The 14,397-nt window shown below is 38.2% G+C and overlaps 1 protein-coding gene across 2 annotated transcripts in view; it reads left to right on the top strand.

Annotated features, from left to right (window-relative positions):
- CSMD2 (CUB and Sushi multiple domains 2) overlaps positions 1-14,397 on the top strand; it is a 1,007,742-nt gene that overhangs the window by 603,046 nt on the left and 390,299 nt on the right. For both annotated transcript variants that reach the window (XM_043994712.1, XM_043994711.1), the window contains exon 10: positions 9,168-9,289. In XM_043994712.1, the coding sequence (XP_043850647.1) occupies positions 9,168-9,289 (122 nt within the window). The remainder of the gene's footprint in view (positions 1-9,167; positions 9,290-14,397) is intronic.

Here is a 14,397-nt window from a genome sequence, read left to right as displayed (position 1 = left end):
TTCCTTCCTTAGTTTTTGCCTCTATATGTTTTTCCCCCCTCCAAATACTCCTTCCATCTTTGAATTTGTGGCGCTCTTCTGATTAATATTTCTGCTTTGCCCTCCTGGGTCTGTTACCTTGAGGATTTCAGGCTTTGCTATTTGGGTTGTTGCTCCCATTTTTTCCAAGGAGGGGGTGGGGGAAGAATTATGTTTAGGCCATGACTTCAACCAGAACTATTTGGACTGTCTTATTTGTGTAACGATTGGAGTGATGCCACGTGCTGGAGAGCTACTGTAGGAAAGCTCTGCCATGAGGAGAAGGCATCTGAGGACAAGCCATGTGGCAGTTCCTTGGCGTCAGGAAGTGATGTTTGCTCATGGGTACTGTCTATCAAAGCTACCAGCCAATCAACTTGAGGAGCCTCCCATTTCTGGGAGGAGGACACAAAGTAGGAAGCGGATGCTGACAGAGGGGTTCTTCCTCTTTTTGTTCCTGACCTCACCATGGCAGGTCGGATGCTGGGGTCTCTTAGAAATAGTTAGATTTTTACCTTTCTCTCTGATCATTAGATCCTAATGCTCTTTAATAAACACTTAAATACTGAAATACTCTTGCTAAAACTTATAATTTATTGGCAACCACTCATTAGATTTTAGATAGTATAGCTAGAATTTTAGCCCCTTACATTTGTTAATCATGAACTAATTCTCTTGACAGGTAAGAGCAGGTTTCCTCATTCTGGTAAGAATAGGGATATAACTGCAGTTTCATTTTATTATGCTTTTTAATTTTGTAGATTTCTCTTGATTTGTCTTCTCTTAGACCACTACCAAAGATAAAAAGCAGCCCATTGAAGGCATAATTTCTTCATTTGTCAATCTGTTAAAAGTTCATTTTCACTTCCAAATTTATGACCCTAACGAAGAAAGTTTTAGGCTATTGGGGCCAATTGGTAACAGATCTTTTAGGTAGACAAAGTTACATAAAAATGGAATGTGATGGGAATTGTATCCCTGATGTACCCTGATCTTAAATTAAAATTTAAATTAAATTAAAAATTAAATTTGTGCAGATTAGTTTTCTGAGACACAGACAGATCTGCTAGCAAACTGGTAAACAAGGAGATAGTTCTCATCATAATAACACTGGTAGTGAGTCCTGTAAGCCATATTTCTCTCATTTACAGAAAGATTTGATAGGAAGAGGCCCACATTTAGAAATAGAAGAAAGAGGTTTCAGTTTTCTCTTGACATTTATTATCTTTGCAATCATGATCAAATTAATTTACTTCTATAGAACTCAGTTCCTATAACTTTGAAATGGAAATAATAAGGATCTACCTACCTTAGAAGATTGTTATGAAGAAAGTAATTTGTAAACCTAAGCTGCTATATAAAAATGAGGTATTATTTTCATCATTTCTTTTTGTTATGGGTACACCTCAAACCTGAACTCCACCCACTGAACCTTGCCACTAATACTGTTTGGGTAGAAATACATATAATATTAGATGTCCTGTAATCAGGGAGCTAACTGGACTGTTATTGGATGGGAGTGGATTATCACAGAGGAAGGAACATTTGGAAGTTATAATCATAGAATAAACTCATAGCATAATTTGCATGCTGTGGAACTGGCTGTCCCACCAAACTAGGACCTGATCTCTAGGGAGGCATTCTTGAACTAACAGGATTGTATATTCAGCTAATATGGAACAGAAGAAAGGCCATATTTAACATATTACCCCCTAATGTTGCCATAGTCTGATTGTTTGCATGAACTAAATCATTATACTTTGTAACACCTCCTTTCTTTCTTCATAATGTTTTTGTAACCTGGCTTTGTGCATACCATCCCTGGATTTATATCCTTTGATCCCAAACTGTATCCTTCCTAGCTTTCTGTTTCTATTTGCCACCTATCTTTTTTGTTTTTCATTTTGAAAATGATAGTCAGTTGCTCTTTCTGATCTTTAGAATGAAACCATGGGCATAGACCATGCATGGTTTTTAACAACTCTGTTTCCTGCAAATTACCTGCTATCCCCACTTAACCCCATAAGCAAGCAATATGTGTGTGTGTGTGTGTGTGTGTGTGTGTATGAATGCTGTCATACTCTTTATAAGTGTTAAGTAACTTTTAAGAAAGGAAGACATAAGAGACTGGGCACCAATGAAAAGGAAATTGTCCCATGGTATGTGTATGAAGAGACAGAATAGAAAAGCAGGATTCAGGATCCTGAAAAAATCCTGGTAAAAGTAAGATGGTGACCAGTCAGTTGGCACAGGGTTAAAACCCAGGACTCCAGCAATATATACAAACCATATAAGGTATTTGTGTAGTTAAACTACCTCTGTGTACCCGAAACAACATTAACAATAAGGGGTTATGTACCTACAAAATCCCTGGAATCTGTAAATATTTAATGAAGAAATCAGAACATCTGGTGTCCTCTGGGCTTCTGCCTTTTCCTGTGTGACTCTCTGAAGCCCAATGTAAACTTAAGACTATGCCAGGGAGCCATTTCATTTAGTTAAACCCACACCTGAACAGAGACTACTTTCTTTTATAGCATGCCTGACAAGTGGACAACCCAAGAAGTTAGGCTTTATTTAGTACTGTTCTGATGATACATGGGAGGTTTCCTTCCTCTTCAAGAAAATAAATAGCCCTGAGAATTAAGCAACATTTTTAATAATATCAGAAAAGTACTTTAATGACCAATTAATAACTCATTAAGATCAGATATCACATTTTAAGTCAAGTTAATTTTTCTTCTGCAAAAAAAGGGAGAAGAGGGACAGATAGGTGGTGCAGTGGATAAATCACTGGCCCTGGATTTAGGAGGACCTGAGTTCAAATCTGACCTCAGACACTTGACACTTACTAGCTGTGTGACCCTGGGAAAGTCACTTAACCCTCATTGCCCTGCAAAAAAACCAGACAACCAAAAAAAAAAGGGAGACGAATGTATCCAACATTGTAGTATGGGTAGAAGGAACTTCTGCATTGAGGCTTCAGGAGACCATGGTTCCAGACTAGCTTAGTTCACTAATTGGGCTCTATGGCCTTGGAAAACAAATCCCTTTCCCCTTATATTTCCCTTCTATACAGTTGGACTAGGTATTCTGAATTCCCATCAAGTTCTTTTATTCTATAATTCTATCATATCATTTCAGTTTGTACCACGCCCTGAGGTGTTCCTTTCCCCCACCTCCTCAAGACTTTTGATTCTGTGGCTATGTTTCATTGACCTCCTTGACTGTGGTCAATGGATTATTTCCAAACATCTCTTTTGACTCTAACATATAATGAGTCTATGATCCTGCCTTTGGTCCCCCACCACCACTTGGTGTTTTGATGAATGAGACTGGAGTCTTCAATTTCTGATTCAGAAATTCCAAATGATAAGACCTTCTTGGGTTAAAACACCTTAGTGCATCTTCCTTTCTCAGCAAGAGTTCAGGAAGAAGTAGTAAATTTGGCTTGGGTCTCCATACTGAGACTCTCACTCTCTGTTAGAAGGTATGAATTTGGTCTCTTTTGAAATCAGTAACATTCAAAGACTCAATGAAGAAGACAGTCTCCAACAGAGCAGACTCCTACTAAATGATAAAACCAACAAAATTTACCTTTGGAATCCTCAGGTGTTTTTTTTCCTGTGAATTTCCCTCCTTTCTTTTCCTTAGGGCTCAGACCCTTAATCCTCTCTCCCCTTTTCTTGTGCTCAAATCTCATCTCAGATGCATTTTCTTCACTGAAGTGTCCATGGTATGGACTGGGAACAGCTTTCACTGTCATCGCTCTTAGAGGAACTGGAAATCTAATAGTGGCTGAAATCTAAGGAGATACAGCAAATTGACAAAAATGCAAAAAATGGGAATAGCCAATATTGGGGAAGTTGTGAAAAGATGGACATACTAAGGCATTGTTGATGGGATAGCATTGGTTGTTCCTCATGCTTAATATGTTATCCCTTCTCCCTTCTGCCTTTTAGTTTCCCTGGCATCCTTCAAGTCTCAATTCAAATCCAAATTAATATAGGAGGCCTTTTCCAGGCCTCCCAAGATGCTAGTGCTTTCCCTTTTTCCCTTCTGCTCTGTGTATATCTGGTAAATGACATATTGTTTCTCCATTAAAATGTGTAAGTGCTTAATAAATGTTTTTTTATTTATTAATTAGTTAATTGATGGATAACAATTTGGAATTATACAAAGAAGTAACTAAAAGGTCTTTGTTCTTTGACCTAGAGATTCCATTGGTAGGCATATACCTGTAGCCTATCAATAGTTTTTAAAAAGTAGACTCCATATAGGCCAGGATATTTATTAGCAGAACAAGTGTTAGCAAAGAACTAGAAATAAAGTAGATACTTGTTGATGGGAGAAGTGTTGAAATAAATTGTGGCGCATGAAAGTAATGGAATTTTACTGTGCTATAAGAAATATGAGGCAGTGAGAAAGCTGGATGTTGTGGCAGAAAGATCTGAGTTTGAATCCATCTTCAGAAACTTAATAGCTCTCTGATCCTTGGCAAGTCACTTAACCTCTTTTTGCTTTGGTTTCTTTATTTGTGAAATGGAGGATTTGAACTTAATGACTTCTCCCAAAATCTCTTCTAAAAACCAATGAAAGGGGCAGCTAGGTGGCGCAGTGGATAAAGCACCGGCCCTGAAGTCAGGAGTACCTGAGTTCAAATCCGGCCTCAGACACTTAACACTTACTAGCTGTGTGACCTTGGGCAAGTCACTTAACCCCAATTGCCTCACTAAAAAAACACAAAAAACAAAAAAAACCCAATGAAAACAATAAATATGATGAATATAGAGAAACATTGAAAGACTTGTATGAACTGATACAAAAAGTGAAGTCAACAGAACCAGGAAAATAGTATACACAATGACTATAATGATATAAATGATGCTGACAAAAAAATTGAAGCAATGTGAAATTATTTTGATCAATCATGACCCTAAAGACAAATTCTGATAAGACACCTTCCCTAGCTTCTTTACAGTAATGGAGGTTCTCAGCTGTGGACGACTGCATCTAATATCAGATTTTTAATACATTAATTAGTTTTGATGAAAGGGATCACTTGATGGGAGGGCATTGGGCATTTGATATGGAGGAAATGTAAAAAAAGGATATTAATAAAAATCTATGGAAAAAATAAATTGTCCACTTAGGGAGATGGGGACACTGGGACTGTGCTGGAACCCCTGATATCTTTCCATATAAGCAATGCCCTGCTTTGCCCACATGTGAGACTGGCTCCATTCCAGATGATGATTAATGCCAGGATTTCCCAGGTGCCTTGGAGTACATAAGGTGGCAAGAAATTTGGAAACCTGAGAATTCCAAAGGTAAATTTTGCTGATGTCATCATTTAGTAGGAGTCTGCTCTGCTGGAGACTATCTTCTTAATTGAATCTTTGAATGTTACTGATTCCAAAAGAGACCAAGTTCATGCCTTCTAACAGACAGTGAGAGTCTCAGTATAGAAATGCAAGCCAAATTTACTACTTCCTTCCTTAACTCTTGCTGAGGAAGGAAGATGCACTGAGGTGTGTTAACCCAAGAAGGTTTTATCATTTGGAGTTTCTGAATAAAGCGTTGCATTTGCTACTGCTTTATTTAGCCATAAGTCCATTATACCATATGTGCTGTGGGTAGCTGTGAGGCTTAGTGATCACCTTCACAGAATGAAGATCTCAGTGTTTTATACCTCTAGTTATGCTTCAAGAGAGTACCTTCATTCTAGAAGTAGTATTGCAACAGCATTTACAAGAACCAGAATAATACTAGTTATATTTTCTCTTTTCTTTCTCTTTCTTTCTTTCTTTCTTTCTTTCTTTCTTTCTTTCTTTCTTTCTTTCTTTCTTTCTTTCTTTCTTTCTTTCTTTCTTTCTTTCTTTCTTTCTTTTTTGCAGGGCAGTGGGGGCTAAGTGACTTGCCCAGGGTCACACAGCTAGTAAGTGTCAAGTGTCTGAGGCCAGATTTGAACTCAGGTACTCCTGAATTCAGGGCCAGTGCTTTATCTACTGTGCCAGCTAGCTACCCCAATACTAGTTATATTTTAAAAGAATGTCTTCTCTTCAGCTTTTGAGAGTCATTGCAGAGATGAGCCTTGAAGGCTTAAAGCACTAGGGAAGCCTGTGTGACATTAACAAACATTTATATGCTAAGTCCTGGATCTGTTGACTAGAACTGTGCTTTCCACATTCTGTGATGTTCAGCCTCCTGCTTAGTGCTTGTTAATCTGTGTGTTCTTTTAGGTCAGTACCTCAACTTTTAGATCAGGGCTTTAATGTGCCTGAGAGTATAATTCTTTTATAGGTCTTTACTTGCTTATTTCTATCATTGTGGGCATAGAGAAATCCCAAAGGGGCTCCTAAATTTTCTCAGGGTTTCTCAGGATTTGTTAACAGTGTAGTGGAAAGACCCTAGTATGGAATCCACATTCTGTTCTGGTAGTTACTACATTTTTAACTATAGACAGGTCACCTAACCTCTCTGAGTCTCATTGTTTTTAACTGTAAATAAGGGGGTTAGACTAGATTATTTCCAAGGTCCCTTTTACCCTTAAGTCTTATGATATATGAAGCAAACTATAATCTATTATGAGAATTGACCTTGGCCCCACCTGTATCTAGCAACAAAGAGAGTAACAGGACAAAGGACATCCTCATAGAGATTCCAGGGTCCTCTAGCCTAGGAATTTCCTCTCTCTCTCTCTCTCTCTCTCTCTCTCTCTCTCTCTCTCTCTCTCTCTCTCTCTCTCTCTCTCTCTTTATTTATTTATTTTTTTGGTGGGGCAATGAGGGTTAAGTGACTTGCCCAAGGTCACACAGCTAGTAAGTGTCAAGTGTCTGAGACCCTATTTGAACTCAGGTCTTCCTGAATCCAGGGCCAATGCTTTATCCACTGTGCCACCCAGGTGCCCCTAGCCTAGGAACTGGAATGAAAGGTTCAGAAGTTAGGGTTGGGGAGAACTCCAAGACCTTTAGGAAACTTTTGTGGCAGGGGTAAAAGTGCTTTTTTCAAGATTCTCTAGAGTTCCTCTTTCACTGGGACATTGCTAAATTGATTTCTTTGCCCCAGTAGGTGGCTAGTTCAGGAAGACTGCTGCAAGGAAGTCTGGGAGGATGTATCTCTATGTGTGTGTGGAGAGGGGTAGGTTGTTATTTTAGTCCACTTCTCTGGTGAGCAATATTATATATAGGAATTTTATACTAATGTAGCCCAGTCTCCACTCATTATCAGATACATAACAATGTAATTAATTAAGTTGGTGTTGTTTGTTTAGAACTGTAGTATTTACAAATGTTCCTGATATGGTTGTAACCCTACTGACAACCCAAACCCACTTAAGATTGAGGTTTTAGAAGACATTGAATCAGACTAAAAATATGTTTTATTGATATTAAGTATGTGTTCAGCAAAATCACTTTCCCCTCCCAATAACACCCCTTTTTTCTCATCATCATCTACCTCCTCTCTATTTAGTGGTGGGAAACATGCTTCACCATCATTCTTCAATTATTATTATTAATCAATTTATTGATTAGAGTTCAGGGTTGTTTCCTTTAGATTATTGTGGACATTGTGTAAGTTAACTCCTGATTTTGTTAACTTTGTTCTGGACCATTTCATATAAGACTTTGCAAGATTTAAAAAATTTTCTTATGCCACATTAATATTCCATTGCATTCATATACTATAATTTGTTCATCTATTTTACAATCAATAGTAACTAGTTTCTTTCCAGTTCTTTACTACCACAAAAAGATCTACTACAAATATTTCTCTATATGTGAGACCTTTACCTCTGTCTTGGAATTCTTTCACTGTTTCCAAATTGTTTTCAGGAATGGTTGAACTAATTCATAGCTCTACCATAAGTTCATGAGTGTACCTGTCTTTCCATAGCCTGCCAACATTTCACATTTTCAACTTTTGTCATCTTTGTCAATCTAAGAGGTGTAAGATGAAACCTTAGTATTTTTTTAAAATTGCATTTACTATTAGTTATTTAAAGTATCTATTCATTCTTTCTTCTGATTGTTGATTATTTGAATTTTTTCTTTTGAAAACTTCCTTTTCATATATTTCATCACTTATCTAGTGGAGAATGGAATGCTGTTAAATATTTGTATAAATATTGTTTATATATGACACCTTTATCAGAGATATTTCAGCTTAAAAAGCAAGAGAACTAAAATCATGTAAATATGAAGGAGAAGAATGTGGCTTTAATGATAAATATATAGCAGTGTCTCTGGTCATACTGCTTACCATTTCTGATGATTACTTACACAAAGAAGAGTATGTCACTGAAGCCTTTGACAATATTTATCATAAGGGAGGAAAGGGGAAGGAAGGGGGGATATTTTCCTGGTGGATTAACTGGGGTTTAAGGACCTGGGATTCTTATAGTAATTTCTCTTGAAAATTACTCCAAGACCAAATAGGCTTTTTCTTCTGGCAAATACATATGTCATGTCTGAGGTGGGGGGAGGGGGAGGGTCGTGGGGGAGGGGGAGTGGGACAGAGAAGTGAATATCTGAAGTCCTTGGGAGAGCTTGAAGGTTTTGTGCATTCTCTGACTGGAGTAGGCACTGTGGAATATTTGATTACTTGACATTGCTCTTTCCTTTATTCCTTTCTCTGGGTAGAAGGGTATATAAACTCTTTCTAATTCATTTGGGGACCCCAAATTGTGTTCCCTCCTTTCCCGTCTGGGACTGTTTTGGTGGGGTTTGGGTTAGGGCAAGGTATACTAAATTATGATCCCAAAGGACCTTAAAGAGAAAAAAAAAGGTCCTTAAAAAGCCTGAGAGGTTTGTGTGGAAGTTTGGGGAAGCTAGAAAGGGTGTGGGGACAAGAACAATGAATTGTTTCACCATGAGTAAAGGATTTAGGATTTAATTGTATTTTATGAGCTTCTGAGCTTAAAAAATATGTTTTTAGTAGCAGGTAGAACATCCCCCAACTCAGTTTCTTTGACCTCGTCTCTTATGGATCATAGACTACTGTGATAATTAGATGTGAGGGAAGAGGCAGTGAGAAATTTTCAGGACAGAAAGAGAGATTGTAGCTGCATCATGGATCTCTTCTGGGCAAAGGGGACTAGGCTGTGGCCTACACTAACCTATGGCTCTCTTTTTGTTTCCTCTCTTTAGCTCGAATGTGTGATGCTCACCTCCGTGGCCCTTCAGGCATCATTACATCCCCTAACTTCCCCATTCAGTATGACAACAATGCCCACTGTGTATGGGTTATTACAGCAATCAACCCTGCCAAGGTAAGGCCCTTTTGCTCCTTCTCAAATCAGGTGACCTTACAGATAATAGGGAGGCTCCTGTGAGCAGGGTGGTCATGTTATTGATTGAATTATGAAGATTTATGAGGGATGGACAACAGAGCCTGGCTGTATTATCTTCTCTGAAGGGCTTAAAGAAAAACAAAAAAGGGTAGATTATTATCAGTCCAGTATAGCTTAGGTATAGGTATGTTCAGAAACAAGAGGATGAATGGTATGGATCCCCTGAGGAATATGTGATTTCCTGGGTAAATACTGTGTTTCTGAATTCTTCCCACAGAATACATACATGGTTTGATGCTGAACAATTCTTTCTGTAGCCAGTGAGAAAGTGGGATTCGGCTATAGCTGGATCAAATCTAAGCTAAGGGAAGTACTTTTTAGAGGTTATCAAAATAGTGAAAGGGTATTCTTCTTTCCTAGTAATTTTTAAATAAATTAATAGTTGTTAGTTTTGTAGCCTAGAAGCAGGGGGATGACCAAGGTCACTTCTTGAGGGAATCCTGTGAGAAGCCATTTCAGTAGGGTTAAGTGTGTGTTGACTTATTTTTTTGCCAGGTAAATTGGCTGTGATTTTCTGCCCACATTTACCCTAAGGAGGGTGACCAGAGTAGGTCTTGCAGTAAAAAATAATGGGGCATTTCCTCCAGATCAAAGTTTTGTTTTTAATTTAATGAGGCAGGAAGTAATCGTTTAATACTCTTCACATTGGCCATGAACTACCATTAAACTTAGCCATGTACCTTACTATTTATTAATGTTCTTGGTGAATGCATAACCCTACAGTAAAAATGGACAATAGGTGGATTTAATTCTCTCTTGACTTACACCAGGACTGAGGCCCCAGGAATTAATTTTGGACTGGTAGGGAAAAAGAGGTTTTCTGAGGTTGCACATAGCTTGCTTGTTACAGTTAAAAGATATAGTGACATATTTAGTAGCTTAGCCTTTTGACAACCTGTGGTTGTAATTTGTTCTCTTCCCATCTACTTCCTCTAGGGTTTTGAGAGATGAGAAAAGGGAGTTTACTATTAATCCAGATATTTCGAAAGCTTTGTCATGCTTCTTGAGTCCTCTGTCATAAGAGTGGAGTGAGCTAGAATTCAAGTCAAGTGAACTAATGTTACTGGTGGTTCTCTGACTGTTTAGCTGTGTGTTGTGAAGAAGCCAGGAGGTCCTTGTTTTCAGTAAATTTAGTGTCACTGTAAAATACAAATAGACAGGGGCAGCTAGATGGCGCAGTGGATAGAGCACCGGCCCTGGATTCAGGAGTACCTGAGTTCAAATCCAGCCTCAGACACTTAATAGCTAGCTGTGTGACCCTGGGCAAGTCGCTTAACCCCAATCGCCTCACTAAAAAAAAAAAAAATCATTAAAAAAAAAACCAAATAGACATAAAGGAAACACAAAACAGTAGAAACCTAGAAGTATTTGAATGGCATAGGACTATAATAATTTAGTGAAGGGAAGGCAGCTAGATGAATTTGTGGGTAGAGAATTGGGCCTGGAGTTAGGAAGACCTGATTTCAAATCTGGGCTCAGTCACTTACTAGCTGTGTGACCCTAAGCATGTCACTTAATTTCTGTTTGTCTTAATCTACTGGAGAAGGAAATGGTAAATCACTCCAATTTCTTTGCTAAGAAAACCAATGGAAAGCATAGTCCTTGGGAACAAGAAGAGTTGGATATGACTCAACAACAACAACAACAACATAACAGTGGGAAAAGCACTGAAATTATAGTTAGTAGACTTGGATTTTGAAGCCTGATTTTCTACTTACCAGCTTTATGACCTTGGGCAAGTGGTCTAGCCTTCAGGTTTCAATTTCCCAATCTGTAAAGTGTGGATCATAACACTGATACTGTTATAGCCTCTAGGAGTGTTTGTGATACTCAAAGACGGTGTATTATATGCATGTATGTTCACATATATAAACATGTATATACACAAATATTTTTATACATACACATGCATTTCATAACTGTAAAGTTATATGTAGTATATTTATTGTTGTTGTTTCTCATCATTCAACAGGCAGCATGGTAACACTGTTTAAAGAGCTGGCTTTGGAATTAAGGAGACCTAGATTTGTGTTTTCACTTGGACACAAACTGGCTGTGTGACTGTGGGCAAGTCATTGATCTCTCGGTTCTCTGGGCACTCCTCTAAGATTCTTAAGTTATAGAATATTTACTGATCTGTATCAGAACAGGAAGTTTCCACACTGGAAAACTGTATCAGGTTAATTTTCTACACTGATAAAAACACAAATTGGGATCCCTTCTCAAAACAGAGAGAAATAGGAATTCTCATTAGCTGAAGCAATTGGAGATTGGTTCATGGAGATAGATTAAATTTTATTTAGGAATTTGATGGCATTTTCAGTGATTGAAAGCTGTTACTTATGCCAGTGTGTAACTCTTTAGCACTACGATGCTCTTGATTATGCTATTTGACTTGTCAACCATGAAACATCCACTCTCAGAAGAATTGAAATTACAGATTCCCAAAGACAATGGAGAGATATATAGTGATTATAACAAGGCAACTTCACAAAATGACATTGTCAAGGATTTTTGACTAGAAAAGAAAATAGGCCCACCATCCACAGAGATCAAAATACCATGGAAGGACAACTAAGAGATGTACTGGTACCCACAAAATATTTAAAGACCCAGAAATAGGCTTTCAGCGCTCTGTATTGGAATCGTTTTGGAGGATTCATAGAAATACAGTCACGAAGTTATGAAGGGGTTTCAGTAGTTAATAAACTCCTTTATGTTTTGTCTTAAATTTAAAAATATATATATATATACAATATATATAGAAAATGGTATATATATGTATATGTAGGAAATAAAGAAAAAATAATTTTCAAAAAGTTTCTAAAACATCAGACCCCTGCATGACTTTTGGATTGTATTTGGATAAGAATTGCACTAGATAATAAAACTTGCTTATATAGTATTACAATCTACTCCTCTTAATTCTAGTTTCCCTGTCTTCTTTATTTCCTATTTATCCTCTCTGGAGCTTTTTTGTACATAATTGTTTGCTTGTTTTCTCCCCCTTTACATTGTGAGCTCCTTTGAGGGCAGAGATTTTTGCCTCTTTTTGTAAACCAACTTTTAGCACAGTGCTTGGCACATAGTAGGTGCTTAATAAATATTTTTTGACTGACTGTCTGGTAAAGGGAGTGCTTGATGTGGTAAGAGTGTAGACCCATAGGAATAAATGTTCCAAGTACTAGTCATTGCTATTGCTGCTGGTGCAGCAAATGTTGGCTTTCTAGAAGTTCCATGATTTTAGCTGAGCCTTGGAAGATGGCCAGTGTCTGATAGGTGCTTACTGGGGAGAAAACACAGCCTTGGAGCAAGCAGAAGGGGAAGAGGAGCAATGGAGAGCAGAAGGATAGGGTTCAGCCTTTTCAAGGAGGAGACTCAGTGAGAAAAAGTATAAGAATCAACATGATTGAGAAGCAGAATGGAAAGCTGTGAGCTTCATAGGATTGTTGAATTAAGAGAGAAGAAAAGAGCCTTGGAATGAAATAGTCCGTCTCAGAATGAGTTTGGATAAGTCACTTAACTTCTGTATGATTTGGCTACTTCATGTTTAAAATAGGGGGTTTGGGATGAATTGCCCTCTGAGGCCCTTGCAGTCCTGTCTGTTACTATGATCCCAAGATCATTGAGTCCGCCAGTCTCATCTCATTGATGAGGAAACTGATGCCTCCTGAAGCCCAGTGATTTACTTGTGATCACAGATATTAGTGTGTAGGAGTAGGAGTAAACTTAGTCAAGCTCCCTCATTTTTAAAGAAGAACCTGAGGCCTAGAGAAGAGAAGTTACTAAGTTTATGTTACACAACTGCTTAAGTTTGCACAGCTAGTAAGTGATAGAGCTACTTAATTCCTTCGCTTGATGAGGTTTCAAAATAGCAGGAAAGTTACTTGCTTTACTTCCATTCCCCTTGGTTTGCCACTGTCTCCAAACTGGCATTTTGTAGCTCTAGCTCTCTTACGACCTTTTGAAAATCCTTTTGTTTAGGAGGGTTGAAGACAACCATTCCTTGGTCCAGATGGACTCTTTGTTTGGGCTAAATGGAACACAGGGACTTCATTGATTATGGTAAAGTGATTTGGAATCTCATAAATTAGGGGGGTAGATGATAGATTGAATGATTAAGTACTTACTGTGTTCTCTGTGCGACCTCCAGGGATACAAATGCAAATAATAAAGACATTCCCTATCTTCCTACCCTCAGGGAGCTTACACAGGGTATCCTAAAAGTCTTTAAGGTAGCTAGTGGTGCAGAGGCTGCTACTGGCACCATGGATAGATAGGCCTAGGGTCAAGAAGACCTAAAGTCAAATTTCACTTATTAGCAGTGTAACCCTGATTAAGTCATTTATCATCTATTTGTCTCAGTTCCCTCAACTGCAAAATGAGGATAATAATAATACCTGCTTTCCAGGATTGTTGTGAGTATAAAATAAGTAATATTTTTTTTTAAAAAGCACTTAGCACAGTGGCCAGCATATATATAAATTCTTATTCCCTTTCCTTCCCCTTAGTGCAGTTTTAAGCTATTAAAGTTTAGCTAAGACTTTTAGGATACTTTCTATTTTAATGGGAGAAAACAGTGCATAAAAGGGATCTGGAATGGGGGGAAAGGAGGAAGGGTTTAAACACTTACTATGTGCCAGGTACTGTATTTGCAGTGTGACTCATTGATATTGTATGGAGCAAACTGCCTCAGTTTACCCAAATAACTCGAGGAGACCACCAAGTCAAGCAGAGACAGATTTATTACATTCCCGTAGGAATGGGCAAGTTCAATGCATGAACCGCGCCAGCCAATACATTCCTTAACCTTATATAGGAATGCTGGTCAGAGGGGAAGTCCCCACGCACACTAGGTCGAGCTCACAATCTAACATCCAATCCTGTCTCACCCAGGGTGCGTGTTCAGCTCATGATCAATGTATGGAGACATGCATACGTGTTCCAGGAGCAAGGGGGAAAAGGGGAGGGGGAACAAGGTCAAACCAAAGGAAGAGGAAACAGGGGAGTGACAGTCAGATGTTTCA

This window comes from Dromiciops gliroides, chromosome 3 (genome assembly GCF_019393635.1).
Source record: "Dromiciops gliroides isolate mDroGli1 chromosome 3, mDroGli1.pri, whole genome shotgun sequence".
NCBI lineage: Eukaryota > Metazoa > Chordata > Mammalia > Microbiotheria > Microbiotheriidae > Dromiciops > Dromiciops gliroides.
The sequence above is the reverse complement of the archived record's forward strand: the minus strand, read 5'-3'. Positions and strand labels throughout refer to the sequence as shown.